Below are 19,645 nucleotides of genomic sequence, written 5' to 3' on the forward strand. Positions count from 1 at the left end.
TCAAAATAAGTGCATTTTTCCAGCTTTGTGATTTCACTTCCTGAATAAAATTGTAAGTAAATTTTTTTTACATATTCACATCCATTAATGAATTCTAAACCATCTCTTGTCTTAGAAACTGTAATGATTTGCCCCCTAGCTGTATTAACTTTGAGTGCCAAATGAGCACTACTAAAATACAGATTATTTATAGTAAACTGACACTTGTAAAAAACTCAGTTAAATTCTATAGACACCACAAAATAATCAATTTCATCTACTTGACCTATCCAAATGAAAACTAAGTCATCAGCAAACCAATTGTAAAACACTACCTTACTGAACTCCTCTTGTTCATATAACCAATGTTATTTCCATCGTCTCATAACAATGTTTGTAAAAGTTGGGGCAGTGGCTGCACCCCTGGCTATTTCTTTCCACTGGTGGTATTATTGGTTATTAACAATGTTTTTAACACCATATCAGTTATCTGTCAAGTAGTGTTAATGCTTGCATTAAAGAAATTCGTAAATGGTGATAATCTCTAATGTGATGTTTGCCTGTGCTGTGATACATCTATGTATGCTAATTGACTGCATCTAATATAAATAATCGAATGGATTTTTCAAAAATGGTTTGGAATGTTGATTTAGTATATTATCTAACATATTGGCAAGACTCGGTCTTAAGAGTTTTCTATTGAAATAAAATATTTAAATGGGGATAATGTTACATTTATTATGTATTTTCGGGATCTCAAAAAGTATTTCCAAAGCTGTTTTTTACATGCCAAACGCTCAAATGTTCAAACTCAAAAGAACATTGTTCCAGTAACGCTAACAAAATATTGTCTTAAACTTGGTAAAATTTGTTAGTATTAACAAAATTAGATTGTTGGTGGTACTCACTATTGTCCAATAATTGTAACACATTCTCAGTTTTCCGTAATAACCAGTCCTCTTCCTTTGTCAGCTTGCATGAATCTTGTTGAGTTCATATCTTCTAATTATATAAATGAATTAAAAAAAAGTGGATGCGGACTTGGAAAGACATCCATGAATGTCTTGATCACACAATTGATCAAATGTTTTAAGAGTACTAACCAAACACAATAAATTTGTTTTTTTTTATACTCTGGAATTTTATCCAATGAGTAAGAAATTGGTTTAAACAAAATTAAGCTTCCTTGCAAAGAATTTCAATTTTGTTGACTTGTCCACTAAACAGCCCTTCTTGTTGGTATAAAAGCAAAACCCTTTTTCTAACGGGAAAAGCTGTGTAGGGCTAAAAACCTTCAGGTTTTCTGACCTTTGTCTCTGCTCCTCCCTCAGTGCGCCCAAGTGCAGTGAAGTCCAGAAGGTTTACAATTTTTGTCTGCAATTGTTTTCATATGTATTTTTATATCCCAATCAGACTTCAGATAGTTTCTTCTTCAGGAAGGTCACAAATGCTGTAAATGTGATAGAGGTAATTGGGAACATGTTTTTTTTTTCCCGAATGTAATGAGTTAGCATGACAACAGAATACTTTGTCAGAAATATTAGGCTATGAAATGTGACTGAGGAGATGATTATTTTTAGCTGAGGTACAGGAGCTGACTTGCTCAGATATGTTAAGGCCTTACTAAGTTTAATACCAACTGTAACTAAGGTACTGAATGTTGTAAAGGAGATAAAAGAACATTAGGTGGGATCTCTAGGTAAGGGAAGGAGCATGCTAAATAGAAATAAATGGAATTTGTAGAAGTAAATCATGCAGAACAATATTTAGGAGGTGGAGGAGGAGTGAGGTTTAAGTGAAGATGGGAATTGAAAACAATGAAAAATGTTTGCTGCTGTTTGTTTTTGTTTCTGCTATTATATGTGTATCTATATCATTGTCTAAAATGTAATAATTTAATAATGGTGTTTAAAAAAGATATTCTCTTTCTATTTATAATGTTGCTTTGCTAGGCATACCTTTATTTTCTTTCTTTTATGTATTACATACAATATTTATGCTGTTGGCTTTAGAAAGTTTGGTTCACTGTTTTAATTTTATCAGCTGTTTATCTTGAAGCCTGGTTATGTTTAAGCAAAACAAGACTATGGGGCCATTATTATATTGATTTACTTGTTAATAGTATTTCTTTCTTTGAAGGCTATGCCTATGCTTGAAAAATGAGTTGACTTAAGTGGCTATGCAGTGTTGTATTTGGTTCCATTTGCTGTGAGGTCGTACTTCAGGAGTACTTTAATTATAAGGAGTTTGCACTCAAGCCAATGCTTTGGCAGTGTTTATTGTATAGTTATACAGGAGAGGTATTTTCAGCTTTGCTTCATGTCCTGCATTACTGTATTCAAGTACCTTGTTACTCAAAGTTACTGTTCAGAATTTTCTAAGTCCTGAGTTTAATATATACATGTGTGTGCGTATATATATATATATATATATATATATATATATATATATATATATTGTGAGTGTGTGTGTGTGTATATATATATATATATATATATATATATATATATATATACACACACACACATTATTGTTTGAAGGTTTTCATTCAACATATTTACTATATGTTCAACATTAGATCATGGCTGCAGTAACCTAAGCTATATGTGCCCTACTTCACTCTACCAGACAGCTTTTCAAAGCTAAAGGAAGCCTGCCATGCTCTCTGTCAGGAGTCCGATGAAAGCTCCAAATAAAAAGATAGTTAAGTGCTAAAAGATGTTGGGGAACAAAAATTCCAATAAGTTTATTTTTCTGTAGAAAACATATTTTTTCTGTAAAAATGTGCTGTGTTTTGCTGTGGAAAATTTTTATTTCAATCTGTACATCTTGTTAGGAAAGTGCTCTAGCTACATGCTTATGTGTGAACTACTGTGTAAAAATGCATTTATTTATTATTTTTTCCTTAAGGTGGTGTAGGTTCTTATGGTTTGGGGCAAGTCTTTATGCTTGTCCAGACTGTCAGTATTTTTCTTACATGATCATGCTTTTGACTGTGTTATGATTTATTGAGTGTTCAGGCTCTCCTACCCATCTTCAGTGCTTCATTCCTTGCTGAGCCTATGGAGCAATTACAGATCTCTGTGGTTCTTTTTTTCTGCTGTCCCAAAGAAGAATATAGTTGTCAGAAAATGTTTGGGTGTCAGGCCAGCTCCAGTTGAGCCTTAGATGCTGATGGGTGACTCTGCTGTGGTCAGTCTTGGTTCCTCAGACCCTTCATTGTTGTCTCCAGTCCCTCTGGTGTAGTACCTACAACTATTCCAGACCAGAGGATAGGCATGTCCACTACAGCTGTAGGATTGCCCTCTGTGGGCAAGAAATAACCATTTTTGTTAGTCTCGGTGGAGTGGAGGGGGCTTGTGTTTTACCTAATAGCTGGGATAAGGAGCCTGGCTCTCTGGAGAGTGTGCGTGTTTTGGGTTGGCCCTTTTCTAGGTGGTCCTCCTAGGAAAAAAGAAAAGAAAAAGTAAAAAAAAAAAAAATGTGGCTTCGCCTGTTTCCTATTTCCATGGACAGTGAGGATCTGCTGGGATTTGCTAAAGAGTTAATTTGTCCTTTTGCTGCTACCTTTCCTCTGCTGAGAAGAAAAGGAAAAATATTTCATCACTTCCTGACTCTGAAATCCAGTCAGATGAGCAGGAATTAGAAGGTGAAGACAATGCTTCAGGATTTTGTTCTCATCCTGAAGATTCGGATTCTGAGTAAAGTATTGCTTCAAATTTCCCTTCTGTAGACCTTTCATTTTCTGTAACTACAGTATATCTAAAATGTCAGAGGTTTTTAGTGGAATCAGAATGAAATCCCCATTGCTTAGCACATATATTATGATTTGTTACATTTGGATGTGCCCCAGTCATCAACTCTTCCTCCTGTTTTATTCATGCTGAAGAATGTTTTTCTCACAGCATGTATTTACCAAACAGACAACCTCCTGCCCCTAGAAAGTCTGACAGCTTGTATAAGGCTCCTCAGACTCACAAATACTTGTTTTCTAATTCTTAAGCAGACCGTGCAGTGATTTTGTTTAGCGTCTTTTAAACAAATTGCTAATAATCTCATTTCTTATGATGACGGGAAAGCTTTTTACAGATTTGGGAAGAAAGTTTATTCAGTTTCTGCTTCTGCTTTAATATTCCAAATTTTAAACTGCCAGGCAGGCTCATATGTTAAAAGTTTTTTACTTCTGAACAGGAAGAAGTTATTGATAACCTTTGCTCTTCTGAGGCAAAAGAAATTTTTAAAATGCCTTTTTATTTCTCCTTTTCATGTTGCTAAACATGCCTTAAAGTGTTCTTATGATTGTGCCGATACTGTGACTTGCAGAGCTGCTGTTTCTGGATCAGGCATGAGAAGATTTGCTTGATTACAATCTGAAAGTCTTCCTGAATATGTTAAAATTGAAAGTTTGAATTCTCCCCTGGACAAGAAAGTGCTATTTGGTCGTTCTGCAGCTGAGGTTCTAAAGAGGTTTGATAAGAAGGAGGAAGTTGATGCAAAGAGTAACTTAAATTTTCCAGCTTACCTTTTCTAAGGGTTCCCTCCACCTCAGCTTTGTTTTTCAGTAAACAAATCAAGCAACAAAGTGCCTCCAAACAGAATTTTAAAAAGAAATGTCATGTAGGGTCTAAAAAGAAAAGAAAGGCCTCTCAAAATTAAGGACAGTCCAAAATGTCAGCATGACTATTGGCCATTTTTGGGTTCCCTTCTCCCCAGTAATCTTTCCCTATCCCAGAGTCTTCATCTTGTTCCACCTCATTCTTGCAGGCAACTGGGTTCTGGAAAATTATCCAGCAGGTGTACACTTCCTCTCTACTTGCCCAGTAAATTATATATCCCTGTATACTCCAATTCTGGATCTTATATTATCTTAGGTAGTCATAGAACTAGTGCCTGCAGACAAGCAGAGCAAAAGGTTTTATTCAAGGATCTATCTGATGCTAGAGAGAGGAACGACTTGGAGTCCTGTGCTAGACCTCTCCTTTTGAATCCTTTGGTAAATGTCTCAAAGTTCAAAATGTCTGTTCAGACCTGAAAAAACTTTGAAGTATCAGTGCTTTGAAAAGATGCAGCCGACAATGTTGTTTAGCGCTTTCAATCACTTTAATTTACGTGACCTTCCTCAGAAATGGCATTTAAAATCAATCACTTCCTTTTATAATTTTATACAGGAAATTACATCATTGTGAAACATTAAATTACTTATAAATGTTTTAAATATCTTATAAAATTCATGTGAAACATGTATTGTCATATATAATGTGTAATGTAAACTGATGCTTCCAACTTCTTGTTATTACCTGTAAGTTAGAAAACATTTCAAATTTATGGTGTCATTTAATCCTGGGTGTGTGTCAGCTCCCAGGTATAGCTGCCAATACGCCTCTTTGCATTCTAATATGTTGTTTAAATCCCCCGTAAAACTAACATTATCTACCCTGTCCATTACAAAAAATTCATATTTTTGAAATCCTTACACAAAATGGAATGTCTAAACAAAGCGTTGGATTTATCCTTTTTCTTTATGGCCAAATTGTGTTCGTAAATACGTCTTTTCAAATTTCTTTTGGTTTTCCCAATGTAATATACCTTACATGTCACACAAGTTGCTGCATAAACAATCAGCTCACTGTTGCAATTATAATAGTTTTTTGCCCAGAAAGTCTCCTTGTGTTTTCCTAAAGTGATGAATGAAGTGTTGCTTATGTACCTACACTGCCTACAATTATTGCAACTATATGTTCCTTTCTTTATTGTACAAGCTCTAGACTGTTTGGATGTCAACATCTTCTTGTTCTCCAACATACTTTTAATGTTAATTGTCTTTTTGAACGTGAATCTAGGAGTTATACCTATTGTGTTAGCCAAATCTTTGTTACCTATAATTATTTTCCAATTTTCTACTATTATGGTTTTGATTTCCACATTTAGTCCACTATGGGAATTGGAAAACTTATCATATACTCATCCCCTTCTCTTTTTACATGTTCTCCAATGAACCCTCCTGCTTCCACCATAATATCTGTGGACTGTAATATAGGCTTAGCTACACCTTTTCTAAGCGGAAGAACTTCCTTCTCTATTTGTTTTATCCACTTTTTATCGTAACCCCTCTTTTGGAATAATCTACTTAGAATTTCACCTTCTTTTAGAAATAGTTCTTCACTAGTTGTAAGTCTGCTAAGCCTAATGTACTGTCCTTTGATGACTCCTTTCTTCATGTGAGGGGGATGTAAACTTTCACTGTGCAAATACTGATTAGCGAAACATGCCTTCCTGTAAATTCTACTTGTGAAAATCCTAGATTCACTATCAATGTTTATGTTGATGTCCAAAAAGTTTATGTTCTCACCAAAATTACCTATCTTGAATTTTAGGAAAGTGGTTGTATTATTTAGATCACTCACAAATTCTATGAATTCCAGTTTGGTTCCTGCCCATAGAAAAATCAAGTCATCTATGAATCTGTGGTAGATCTTTATTTTTCCATAACTTGGGTGTAATTCTAAGTACTTTTGCTCCCAATTCGCCATTACAATATTCGCGAATGCAGGAGCTACCCTAGCACCCATAGCTACACCCGCAGTTTGTTGGTAAGTTTTGTTGTTGAATGTAAAAAAAATATTCTCTAATATTAAATCCATCAGACTACAACAAGTATTAATTTTGATGGTCGTTAAACTGGTATTTTTGTTTAAGTATTCCCTCATATATTCTATTCCTGTCTGTTGATCTATTGATGTATACAGACTTTTTACATCTAAGGTCCCAAAAAATATAGATGTTTCATCCATTTTATAATTTCTTAGTATTTCCAATAGATGCCAGGAATCTCTCAAGTAATATATTGACTTTTGTACTATTGGATTTAATATTTTATCAAGCCAAATTGAAATGTTTTCAGTTTTTGCCATCTTTGCTGATATTATTGGTCTAAATGGTATGTCACTTGAACTATCTTGTACTTTTGGAATACCAAATAATTTCGGCAGTTTTGGCTCTTCTACTAGCATGTACTCATAACTGTTTGTATCTATTTCACCCTGACTAAACATGTCGAATAGGAAACTATTGATGGCTTTATATTTTATCCTTACTGTTTCTAAATTAATGATCTTGTAAGTATTTTCATCTGCCAGAGATTTTTCTATGTTGTTTACATACTCTCTAGTGTTCATGATGACAATCATCCCTCCTTTGTCTGCTCTCATAACTCTGACATTACTGTCTTCACTGAGAGCTTTTAAAGCTTTGATTTCACTTTCACTTAGATTTTGCTTGTACTTGTTGTTATTTTTGAAGAGCCTAAACTCTTTTTCACATGAATTCTGGAAGACCTGTAATGTATTCATTAAAGGAGGGTTGTACGTGCTTGGTTTTTTGATTATATTCCCCAAGTCTTTGTTCCCTTGTGTTATGTCATGTAAAATATAGTTTAAATTCAATTTTCTCAGATATAATCTGAAATCAATCAGTAACTTGCCAATATTCACTTTGTTAGTTGGAATAAATGAAAAACCTTTCTTTAACACACTTGATGCATCTTCACTTAATACAACATCTGACAAATTTAAAATAGTTATTTCGTAACTCTCAATGTCCTCTACCACCTCTTCTTGTTCCTGCCTTTTGGCTTGAACTTTTTTTGGGTGGCATTGTACCACCGTGTAGTCCGTTTGTTCTGGTTGTTGTTCCCCTGAAAAGGGACTGCTGAGCTACTAGTTGAAGTATTAGCTACTTCAGCATAGGTGGTATTATTTGTATTGTTCCCATCATTTTTACTTCCTTGTGTTTCCTTGTTGTTTCCTAACTGTGTGACACCAGGAGATAAACTTTGTTTGGACTTGATAAAACTATATAATGACACCGGAATAAGGATGATGACATTGTTAATTGAACATTACAAAGGTGAACTGTCAAGGTTAAAAGAGGTTATACAAAATTTGGATGCAAAAATAAAAAACAATAAATCTTTCAGTAACTTTCTAGTATTATACAATGGAGTGGAAGTGAAGGCTGAGAGACAGAAGGCAACCATTGTGACTAGAAAGCAAAATAAATTTAAGAGAGACCTTATGGCTTATAACAACAATAAGGCATATATAATAAATGAAAACACTGGTGGTGATAATATGAATGTTATACAAACCAACATCATTAATTGTAACACCAACTTAACAGACAATGTTTCCAATCAAAATATCTATGCAGAAAGTGATACAACTAATGCAACAGTGTTCCGTGAAACAAACAACAAGGAAACACAAGGAAGTAAAAATGATGGGAACAATACAAATAATACCACCTATGCTGAAGTAGCTAATACTTCAACTAGTAGCTCAGCAGTCCCTTTTCAGGGGAACAACAACCAGAACAAACGGACTACACGGTGGTACAATGCCACCCAAAAAAAGTTCAAGCCAAAAGGCAGGAACAAGAAGAGGTGGTAGAGGACATTGAGAGTTACGAAATAACTATTTTAAATTTGTCAGATGTTGTATTAAGTGAAGATGCATCAAGTGTGTTAAAGAAAGGTTTTTCATTTATTCCAACTAACAAAGTGAATATTGGCAAGTTACTGATTGATTTCAGATTATATCTGAGAAAATTGAATTTAAACTATATTTTACATGACATAACACAAGGGAACAAAGACTTGGGGAATATAATCAAAAAACCAAGCACGTACAACCCTCCTTTAATGAATACATTACAGGTCTTCCAGAATTCATGTGAAAAAGAGTTTAGGCTCTTCAAAAATAACAACAAGTACAAGCAAAATCTAAGTGAAAGTGAAATCAAAGCTTTAAAAGCTCTCAGTGAAGACAGTAATGTCAGAGTTATGAGAGCAGACAAAGGAGGGATGATTGTCATCATGAACACTAGAGAGTATGTAAACAACATAGAAAAATCTCTGGCAGATGAAAATACTTACAAGATCATTAATTTAGAAACAGTAAGGATAAAATATAAAGCCATCAATAGTTTCCTATTCGACATGTTTAGTCAGGGTGAAATAGATACAAACAGTTATGAGTACATGCTAGTAGAAGAGCCAAAACTGCCGAAATTATTTGGTATTCCAAAAGTACAAGATAGTTCAAGTGACATACCATTTAGACCAATAATATCAGCAAAGATGGCAAAAACTGAAAACATTTCAATTTGGCTTGATAAAATATTAAATCCAATAGTACAAAAGTCAAAATATTACTTGAGAGATTCCTGGCATCTATTGGAAATACTAAGAAATTATAAAATGGATGAAACATCTATATTTTTTGGGACCTTAGATGTAAAAAGTCTGTATACATCAATAGATCAACAGACAGGAATAGAATATATGAGGGAATACTTAAACAAAAATACCAGTTTAACGACCATCAAAATTAATACTTGTTGTAGTCTGATGGATTTAATATTAGAGAATAATTTTTTTACATTCAACAACAAAACTTACCAACAAACTGCGGGTGTAGCTATGGGTGCTAAGGTAGCTCCTGCATTCGCGAATATTGTAATGGCGAATTGGGAGCAAAAGTACTTAGAATTACACCCAAGTTATGGAAAAATAAAGATCTACCACAGATTCATAGATGACTTGATTTTTCTATGGGCAGGAACCAAACTGGAATTCATAGAATTTGTGAGTGATCTAAATAATACAACCACTTTCCTAAAATTCAAGATAGGTAATTTTGGTGAGAACATAAACTTTTTGGACATCAACATAAACATTGATAGTGAATCTAGGATTTTCACAAGTAGAATTTACAGGAAGGCATGTTTCGCTAATCAGTATTTGCACAGTGAAAGTTTACATCCCCCTCACATGAAGAAAGGAGTCATCAAAGGACAGTACATTAGGCTTAGCAGACTTACAACTAGTGAAGAACTATTTCTAAAAGAAGGTGAAATTCTAAGTAGATTATTCCAAAAGAGGGGTTACGATAAAAAGTGGATAAAACAAATAGAGAAGGAAGTTCTTCCGCTTAGAAAAGGTGTAGCTAAGCCTATATTACAGTCCACAGATATTATGGTGGAAGCAGGAGGGTTCATTGGAGAACATGTAAAAAGAGAAGGGGATGAGTATATGATAAGTTTTCCAATTCCCATAGTGGACGAAATGTGGGAAATCAAAACCATAATAGTAGAAAATTGGAAAATAATTATAGGTAACAAAGATTTGGCTAACACAATAGGTATAACTCCTAGATTCACGTTCAAAAAGACAATTAACATTAAAAGTATGTTGGAGAACAAGAAGATGTTGACATCCAAACAGTCTAGAGCTTGTACAATAAAGAAAGGAACATATAGTTGCAATAATTGTAGGCAGTGTAGGTACATAAGCAACACTTCATTCATCACTTTAGGAAAACACAAGGAGACTTTCTGGGCAAAAAACTATTATAATTGCAACAGTGAGCTGATTGTTTATGCAGCAACTTGTGTGACATGTAAGGTATATTACATTGGGAAAACCAAAAGAAATTTGAAAAGACGTATTTACGAACACAATTTGGCCATAAAGAAAAAGGACAAATCCAACGCTTTGTTTAGACATTCCATTTTGTGTAAGGATTTCAAAAAATATGAATTTTTTGTAATGGACAGGGTAGATAATGTTAGTTTTACGGGGGATTTAAACAACATATTAGAATGCAAAGAGGCGTATTGGCAGCTATACCTGGGAGCTGACACACACCCAGGATTAAATGACACCATAAATTTGAAATGTTTTCTAACTTACAGGTAATAACAAGAAGTTGGAAGCATCAGTTTACATTACACATTATATATGACAATACATGTTTCACATGAATTTTATAAGATATTTAAAACATTTATAAGTAATTTAATGTTTCACAATGATGTAATTTCCTGTATAAAATTATAAAAGGAAGTGATTGATTTTAAATGCCATTTCTGAGGAAGGTCACGTAAATTAAAGTGATTGAAAGCGCTAAACAACATTGTCGGCTGCATCTTTTCAAAGCACTGATACTTCAAAGTTTTTTCAGTTTTGTATCCTTTCGAGTGGTACAGTTTTCTGTTCAGACCTGGTTACCTCTGGTTCCTCCATTAGCTTTCATGGCAAAGCTGGAGTTAAAAGATGCATACCATACATTCCCATTGGCAAGCACTTCAGAAGTCTCTCTCTCTCACGATTTTCTGTATCTGGATTACATTATCATTTCTGTCTTACCCTGTGGATTTGCCGTGGCTCCAAGGGAATTTACAAAGCATCTAGCTCTAGTAACTGTAAATTGCAGATTCCAAGGCATGTACATTTTTCCATATTTTTACTACTGTCTTATATTTGCAGACTCTTTTGCCAATTATCAAGAGTCCTTAGAAAATGTTCTGAATCTTCTACTCTAGTCTGGTAGTTTCAAGTGAACTTACAGAAATCTGTCATCATCCCATCTCACAGAATTGTTTTTGTGAGATGTCTGTTAGATTCTGCCCTGGGAAAGAGTTTCCTTACTTCAGACAAAATAGAAGTGTTACAGAAGTTCTTTCAGTTCTTTCTAAGTGTTCCATCTCAAAACCGATTGCCTGCCAAGAATTTCTCTGGATTATGGAGTGCATGGCTGCCATGGTTTTTAAGATTCCCTTGGCTAGACTTCACATAACAAAAACTCAGTGGTACCTCAGGTCAGTCTGGTCTCATCATCTGCACTGTTCATCTTTTCAGATCCCCATTTTGGGGTTTGCCAAGAGAGAGATTCTGTGATTTAAAGATCACTTCTGTTGAAATCCATGTCTGCCATTCTGCTTTCCATTGCCTGTTCATTCTTTCACAACTGATGTTTCAGACCTGGCTTGGGGTTTGGTTTCAGAAGGGGTGAAAGTGCAAGATATGTAGAACAAACGAGACAGACAGAAGCACATAAATGAGATGTTGGCAGTCATAAATGCTGGGTACATGTCTCATCCTGTGCTAGTCTTCCTGCCTGCATCCCTGTGTCATTCTTCTGAGCTCTAGCATTTGTCATAGCTCTACAAGAGAGACACCCTAATGCCCCCCCCCCCACCCACCCACCAGGATGGGCACACACATCCTTCCTATATGCACCTTCAGGCACCTAAGATTCTTATCTCACCAGATAGTCAGTTTTCCTGATCTGACACTGCAGTGCATAAGGGGGTGCTGTACTTCTGATTGTGCCATACCTTGGATGAAACATTAAACTGATCCCCACTTGCCTGAATTAGTGGTAGCTCAGGTGGATGGAAAAGATCCCATGACACTGATCAAAAAGAGTAGAGGGAATCCCTTACTGTCCTGGCCAAATTTCACTAGTTATTATGAATACCACTTCTGATCTCCCCTGAAAAATGTTAATTGGCCTAACTCTGTGAACAAAGTGTAAATAAAAAATAAAACTTTGATTGTCTGGGTCATAAGCAAGGTTTTATCTTGTACACTGTCATCATAATGCCCAACTATCCAGATGTTTGCAGAATGTACAGGTTTTTGCCTCATATTTTGGTCTGTTCCTCATAAAAGTTTTGTTTTTCTGACAAGTCACTGAGGATTGAAGTCACTAAATAATGTCATCCATTTGAGTTTCAGACTTCATATCCTTCAGAAAATGCATGCTAACACAAATCCTTTTATTTTAGCAACTTTCTAAGTTTATAAGAACAATATTTAAAATTTGTTCCTAGTTTTGGGCCTTTGGCCTCCTCCCCCCATTATTTTAGGTTTTGTCCAGATTTATTGCGCTAAGAGGTTGAAAGGTATGACCACCAATGAGTATGTTTTCTGCTTTTTGACCAATTTAAATTCCTTAGGCATACAGCACAATGCAAGAAGTTAACTGTGGCTTTAGCAGGATTTCTTATTTTAAAACTATATCAAAAACGGAGCTTATTTTTCCTTATAAAGTGTATTTTTAGGAATTTACTTTTATTTTTGAATATTTAGCTAGCAAATGCTGCCTGATTTTTGTTTTCCCAGATAAAGTGCCATTTTATTTTTTATTTTTTTGCAGTTGGAGAAGATCCAGCCAAATCCCTGGTAGATGCATCTGTAGGATTTAATTGTTCCTCACCACCTATGCGACCTCCACCATTAACCTCTCTGTCAAATGAGAACAGGTTCCACTCTTTACCTTTCAATTTAACAAAGAAGACTGGCACAGATGGAAGTATTGGACATAGCCCACTGTCACTTTCCGTACAGTCTGTTGTAGGAGATTTAAGCAATGGTGGAATTCCTGATGGACCTATAGTTTCAGTACCCACAAAGAGCCCACATGGACTAGAAGTAGGATCCTTAGCAGAAGTGAAAGAAAATCCTCCATTTTATGGTGTAATCCGCTGGATTGGACAACCTCCTGGAGTTAATGAAATACTAGCTGGCCTAGAACTAGTAAGTTTTTATTATGCTAGTTGCATCTGTCAGTTTTTTTAAGTTAGTTGGTGCACTGTTTATTTCTGCATTAATTTACTACAGAAGTACAGAACATAGATTGGACTCCTAAGAAAAATAAAAATGTAATGTTGCAGAATTAGATTTCCTAAGAAATATTTCAGTATGTAGTTATTTACTCTTTACTACCTGGTAATATTTCTGTGTTCCTGCCTTAGCTTTGTATGCCTTTTCAACCATTCTAATGAGATGTCTGGTACATAATCTCAAAATGCCCATGTTATACATCAGCCATCAGTATATGGGAGTAGGAAGTAGCCACTGCATACCGTGTGCTGGCATAGCTCACAGCCATATTAGTGATATCAGCTAATCTGCTAGCTGTGTGATATTTTTCTATTATTTTTAAAGCAGTTTCTATGGTGTAAGCTGCTTCCTTATTTATGGCTAATATATTTAGTTACTGTATTTATCTGTGTAGGCATGAGGGGTCTTTATTTCAAAAAGCAAAGGTATGTGTGAGAAGTACTTTTGTTTTGATAGGTTTCCTTAAATGTCTGTGTTCCTGTTAACAGTGGTATGTCTTGCTAAATTAACAGGTATGATAACTTTGGAAAATATTCTTATGTATTATATTGTGTAGTTAAGTGTTAACTGAGTTAAAATTCAATCAAGTTTGTGTGATTTTTTTTAAGTTGCTCTAAATAAGGGATTGCAGTGTAGGCAGGCAAGAATTTAATGTTCCTAACCTGGATGTATATGCTAGCCTGGATGTATGTGCTGTATATGATTTCCTGCCAGAGAGTGAATTTTACTTGAATTTGCGTACTTAAATGTCTAAAAATAATCTTAAACTTCTGATCACACTTTAACTGACTTTATATAAAATGTTAAATGTAACTGATTTTGAGCATAAGTTAGTCATCCTTAAACATGATCAAACAATTCCTATCTCTTTCTAACCCCCTTCTTTAAAGCCAGCTTTAGCGTGCTTTTGCGCTTGTAATTTAAAATTTGTCCTGTTTGTTGCATTTACCTGTTAAGGCTACACACTCAAGTGCGCTAGCCTGTGTTACATATTTATTGCATTTTCCTGCTGTTTGTTGCAAAAAAAGAAAAAAAACAAAAAAATTATCCTTGTTTCCCGCCTTTCCTGACCTAGAGTAGTCCAAATACAGGCTTTGCTGTATTCTGGACTTTTGGAAAGTTCCTGTGTTGCCCATTTCCTTTCTTGGATAAAGGGAGGCTTCTTTGTTCACCAGTGGCAGTGGGGAGCTTAGAGCAGCCTATCTATCCTTGGAGGAGTGTTCCCAGCACAAGAATCTGGTAGTCTATTGGCCGCTTTGGGCCAATTTCTAGCTCTTTCAAGTCCCCTTGTATAAAGCCCACTTTGGCGCGATTTTTGCACTTGTTACTACTCAGCCAAGCTCCTTGTAGTCCTGCAGAGTGGTGCTAGCAGCAGAAATGCTAAAAGAGTGACTGCTAACCTGATAAAAGTGTTTTTTTCCTGCTACTACCTGGGCGATTGCCCAATCTAGCTAAACTGCAAGTATTTTTGTTTCTTGAACTGTTTTAAACTGTTTAAAGTTGTTCTTGCACCTGCACTTTTAAAGTTTGTCCTGTCTGTTGCATTTACCTGTTGAGGCTACACACTCAAGTGCGCTAGCCTGTGTTACATATTTATTGCATTTTCCTGCTGTTTGTTGCAAAAAAAAAAAAGAAAAGAAAAAAAAATATCCTTGTTTCCTGTCTTTCCTTACCTAGAGTAGTCCAAATACAGGCTTTGCTGTATTCTGGACTTTTGGAAAGCTCCTGTGTTGCCCATTTCCTTTCTTGGATAAAGGGAGGCTTCTTTGTTCACTAGTGGCAGTGGGGAGCTTAGAGCAGCCTATCTATCCCTGGAGGAGTGTTCCCAGCACAAGAATCTGGTAGTCTATTGGCCATTTTGGGCCAATTCCTAGCTCTTTCAAGTCCCCCTGTATAAAACCCGCTTTAGTGCGGCTTTGCGCATAGCGCAGCATCGGGCAGCGCCGCTTAATTGGGTTTAAACCATTCCCGGCTCCATAAAGTCTGTTCTTCACTTTTTCCCTTAGAACTGATCTAGTTCTCATAATAAACACCCTATTCGTACTCTAAAGCCTGGCACTTGCTCACTAAAGCAATTATATAAGTCAGCACTAAAAAATTAAAAGCACTACACCCTCACAAACTCCCCTTGAGTACCTTGTTCCCCATTGGCCCCTTTTTTCAATTATAAAGGAATTCCCAGTACTATTCTAGCATGTCCAAAGGTCAGTTGTCAATCTCCTCTCCGGTCCAACTGGTGAATCTGGGAATCTTCAGGCAATGTTACAACTGCCTCGTGTACACAGACAACCCTCTCCTCCTCCCAACAAATTCCAACACATGTGAGAGATGCAACCATATAGCCAAACTGGAGGCTAAGCTCTCTCAACTCAGTACTGGCGTAACCAGTCAGGAGGAGAAGGAAACCACACTCACTACAATTCCAGTCTCACATAGTCCTACCACGACAGCAAACCAAACACATAAACACACAGAAACATACTCGGAGGCTCTAAATAAAAATCTGCCTAAGCAGCAGAGACCTCCAAAGCAGACACCCAAGCAACCGCTACCCCAAAACAAAACACGTGCAACACATAGCTCACAAAGCCAGTGTGCCGAACAGTCCCAGCTCTTAAGGCTAAACAACACACCTGATACACTTGTTATAGGTGACTCTATTGTCAGGCACACTGTCGTCCCGCTCACCAGGCTGAACAAGGAGAAGGTCACGGTGAGCTGCCTGTTGGGCGCTAGGATCCTCCACATAACACAAGCACTCAGGTCACTCCAAGGCAAGTACAAATATGACTCAGTCATTGTCCATGCTGGTGTGAATGACCTGAGACGTACCTCCCTGGACTACATGAAAAGAGACATAGAGGAGCTCTCTGAGCATGTAGCCCAGGCCGGTATGACCCTGACTTTGAGTAGCATCTTACCCTCACCAGGAATGATGCCACAATATGAAGACAAGATGATCAATTTCAACAAATGGTTTAAGTATTGGTGTCATTCAAAGGGGATCCAATGCCTGTCAGCCTGGGATGACATGCTCGACAAGCCACGATGCTTCGCTAGGGACGGCTTGCACCTGTCACTCCTGGGCTTTCGGATATTGGCAAAGGCTCTTGCCACCCCATAGTGCCTTTTTTAGGCAAGGCTCAAAAGATAAACCCACCTCCATAGGTATCACAAGGGATAAGAAACTAAGAGTAATGCTACTCAACGCCAGAAGTCTAAACCTCAAGATGCATGCACTCAAAACTCTCCTTAGCATGGAGAACATCGATATCTGTGCAGTAACAGAAACCTGGTTCAAGGTTCCCGAGAGCACCCCAGCACTACCAGGTTATACCTCATACCATGCTTTTCGGCCCCAAAACTTGGACCGAACCACAAAAGGAGGGGGAGTATCAATATTCGTCAAAGATACCCACACCTCCAGGTTGGTGGCACAGCACGAAGAATCAGAGACTATCCATGTGCACCTAATAGTGGGTAAAACTGCCTTCCAGTTTATAGCCTGCTACAAACCACCCTCCCAAACCCAGGAACCCCACTCGGCCTTCCTGAGAACACTGGAAAATATGAAGTTCTCTCCAAACACCATTATATTGGGCAACTTCAACTACCCAAATATAGACTGGGAGCATTACTCTAGCTCCAACACCCTAGCCCAAAGGTTCCTAGAAATTATAAACTCAAATGCTATGGAACAACTTGTTACCACTCCCACAAGAGGGAAAAACCTACTGGACCTGATCATCACCAACATGGGGACTCTATGCTCCAGACCAGAAGTGTATCCCTCACTGGTAAGATCAGACCATAAACTAATCTCACTGGATATTCACATCCCGACCCCACCCCCTGCCCAGAAAACCACAGTGAAAAACTTCTCTAAAGCAAATTTCACACTCCTCAAAACTGAGGTGGAATCCTTCAAAGCCCCCGGGCCTGTGGAAAATACGTCCCAGACCACAGAATCCTTTATAAACGCATTCTATGAATACCTTCAGGAATGCATGGATCATGCAATCCCAAATAAAACCAAGACCCAATCCTCCAAAGGCAGACGCCCTGTCTGGTGGACCCCAGCCATAAACAAACTATACAATAGAAGGAGGAAGCTACTAAATGATAGAGCAAAATCCCAAAAAGGGAAGGCATCTCTGATCAGTATTAGCAAAAAACTACTAGCAATCATAAAATCGTCTAAGGCCAGCTTAGAGAGAAAAATTGCACAGGACACTAAGGATAATCACAAGGCTTTCTTTAGTTATGTCAGGAACCTGGGTGGGAATTCCCAGATATGCTCAGAATTAGTCCAAAATGACAAAAAATACTCCAAACCCACAGACATTGCCAACATCCTAGCTGACAGGTTCAGAGCAAACTCTCCCCCCCCCCTTCCCCACCATAAGGGCAAATATCTATCCCAGCAGTGTGCTGCCCCCCTGACATCTCAGATGCTCAGGTAAGAGCCGCCCTCTCCAAAGAAAAAAATACAGCATCAATGGGACCAGACGGTGTCCCGGGCTGCGTCCTACATGAACTCCAAGAAGAGCTAAACCCAAACATAAAACTACTGTTCAATCTCAGCCTTTACTACAGGATATGTACCCAAAGAGTGGCGTACAGCAGCAGTGGTCTTTCTCCACAAAGGTGGTGCCTCAACAGATCCTGGAAACTATCGCCCCATAAGCCTGACTAGCTTGGTCTGCAAAGCTATGGAAAGGATCATCATGGACTTCATAAGTAAAGATATTGGGGACCTACAGACACTGGATCCTACCCAGTTCGGCTTTGTTAAGGGCAGATCCTGCTTCTTAAACCTGGTCGATTTCTTTGAAACAGTCACCAAGGCCATTGACGAGGGGAAGGTAGTCCACACAGCCTACCTGGACCTCGCAAAAGCCTTCGATACAATACCCCACTCGGGCATTATAGATAAGCTCACCAGCTTAAATATAAACCCCTGTGTCACTAGATGGGTTGCAAACTGGCTCAAAGACAGAACCCACATGGTTAGAATTGCTGGAGCCATGTCAGACTCCAAACCAGTTACAAGTGGCATCCCACAAGGCTCAGTCCTGGGACCTCTCTTGTTCGGTATATATTTCTCGGAGGTACAGGCCAACACGGAAGGACTGTGGCTGACCAAGTTCGCAGATGACTGCAAACTGGGCGCCATAATCGACTCTCCAGCCAACACAAGCATCCTCCAAAAGGGCCTAATAGAAACAGACAACTGGTGCCAGAGCCATGGCCTGAAGCTAAATGCCAAAAAGTGTATAGACATCCCCTTTGGCAAAAACAAAGTGCCCACAAATTACCACATAGGTGGTAATCCATTAAGTACGGAAGAAGTAATTAGAGACCTGGGGACCCAAGTTGATAGCAATCTCTCATTTGACAACCACGTGGCCAAAGTGGTTAGAAAAACATTTTATATAGCCCACCTAATCATGAAGGGATTCACATCTAGATCAGGGGAGGTCATCGTGCCTCTTTACTCATCCCTCATCAGGCCCATAATTGAGTACAATGCCCCTTTTGGGATGTACCTTACCAGACACCTGCAGCAACTGGAAGGACCCCAGAAGTACCTCACAAAGAGGATCAAAGGGTTCAAACAGATGCCATATGCTGCCCGGTTAAAGAAACTCCAGCTGTACTCAGTGGCATACCGCCTGCTCAGATGCGATCTGTGCCTGACATATAAAGCCATGTCCAACCTGGAATTAATGGACATGCTGCACCTCAGAAAATCCAAATCCCATTGAGCTACGCGCTCGAGAGACTTGAATCTCAGCACTAAAATAAATAGGACATGCTGGAGGGACAGATTCATAACCCAGAGGCTTCCTTCACTCTGGAATAAAATCCCAAGGTTAGGCAGAATCCCTCATTGACCCTCTTCAAGAGGAGTCTTGATGAGTGGATGGGAGATCGTAGGTTTATCCCGGGTATCACTTCTGTGTCACTGTTAGACAGAGGCACAGTATACTAACCTTGAAAAAGGGCATAGCAAAATTAATTTAAAATGGATGGCGAAAGCCAAACACACTCTGGCTAGGCTTATAAATGCCCTAGAGCAGATAGCCTAGTATGAACCTATGAACCTATGTTGAGCGGAAGAAACTGAAGTTTATAAAGATAAAATGCTCTCTTGAACTTCTTTGTGTGCAGAAGGTGGCAAGATCATTGATAACT

General features: G+C 37.7%; 1 protein-coding gene across 1 annotated transcript in view; it reads left to right on the plus strand.

The window, feature by feature from the left end:
• The window catches only part of CYLD (CYLD lysine 63 deubiquitinase), a 1,495,154-nt gene that overhangs the window by 919,237 nt on the left and 556,272 nt on the right, over nt 1-19,645 (plus strand). Inside the window, exon 13 of the mRNA XM_044081615.1 lies at nt 12,981-13,360. Coding sequence (XP_043937550.1) covers nt 12,981-13,360 — 380 coding nt within the window. The remainder of the gene's footprint in view (nt 1-12,980; nt 13,361-19,645) is intronic.

The sequence above is a fragment of the Protopterus annectens genome, chromosome 8.part1 (assembly GCF_019279795.1).
Source record: "Protopterus annectens isolate FY-2018-M chromosome 8.part1, PAN1.0, whole genome shotgun sequence".
Classification (NCBI taxonomy): Eukaryota; Metazoa; Chordata; order Ceratodontiformes; family Protopteridae; genus Protopterus; species Protopterus annectens.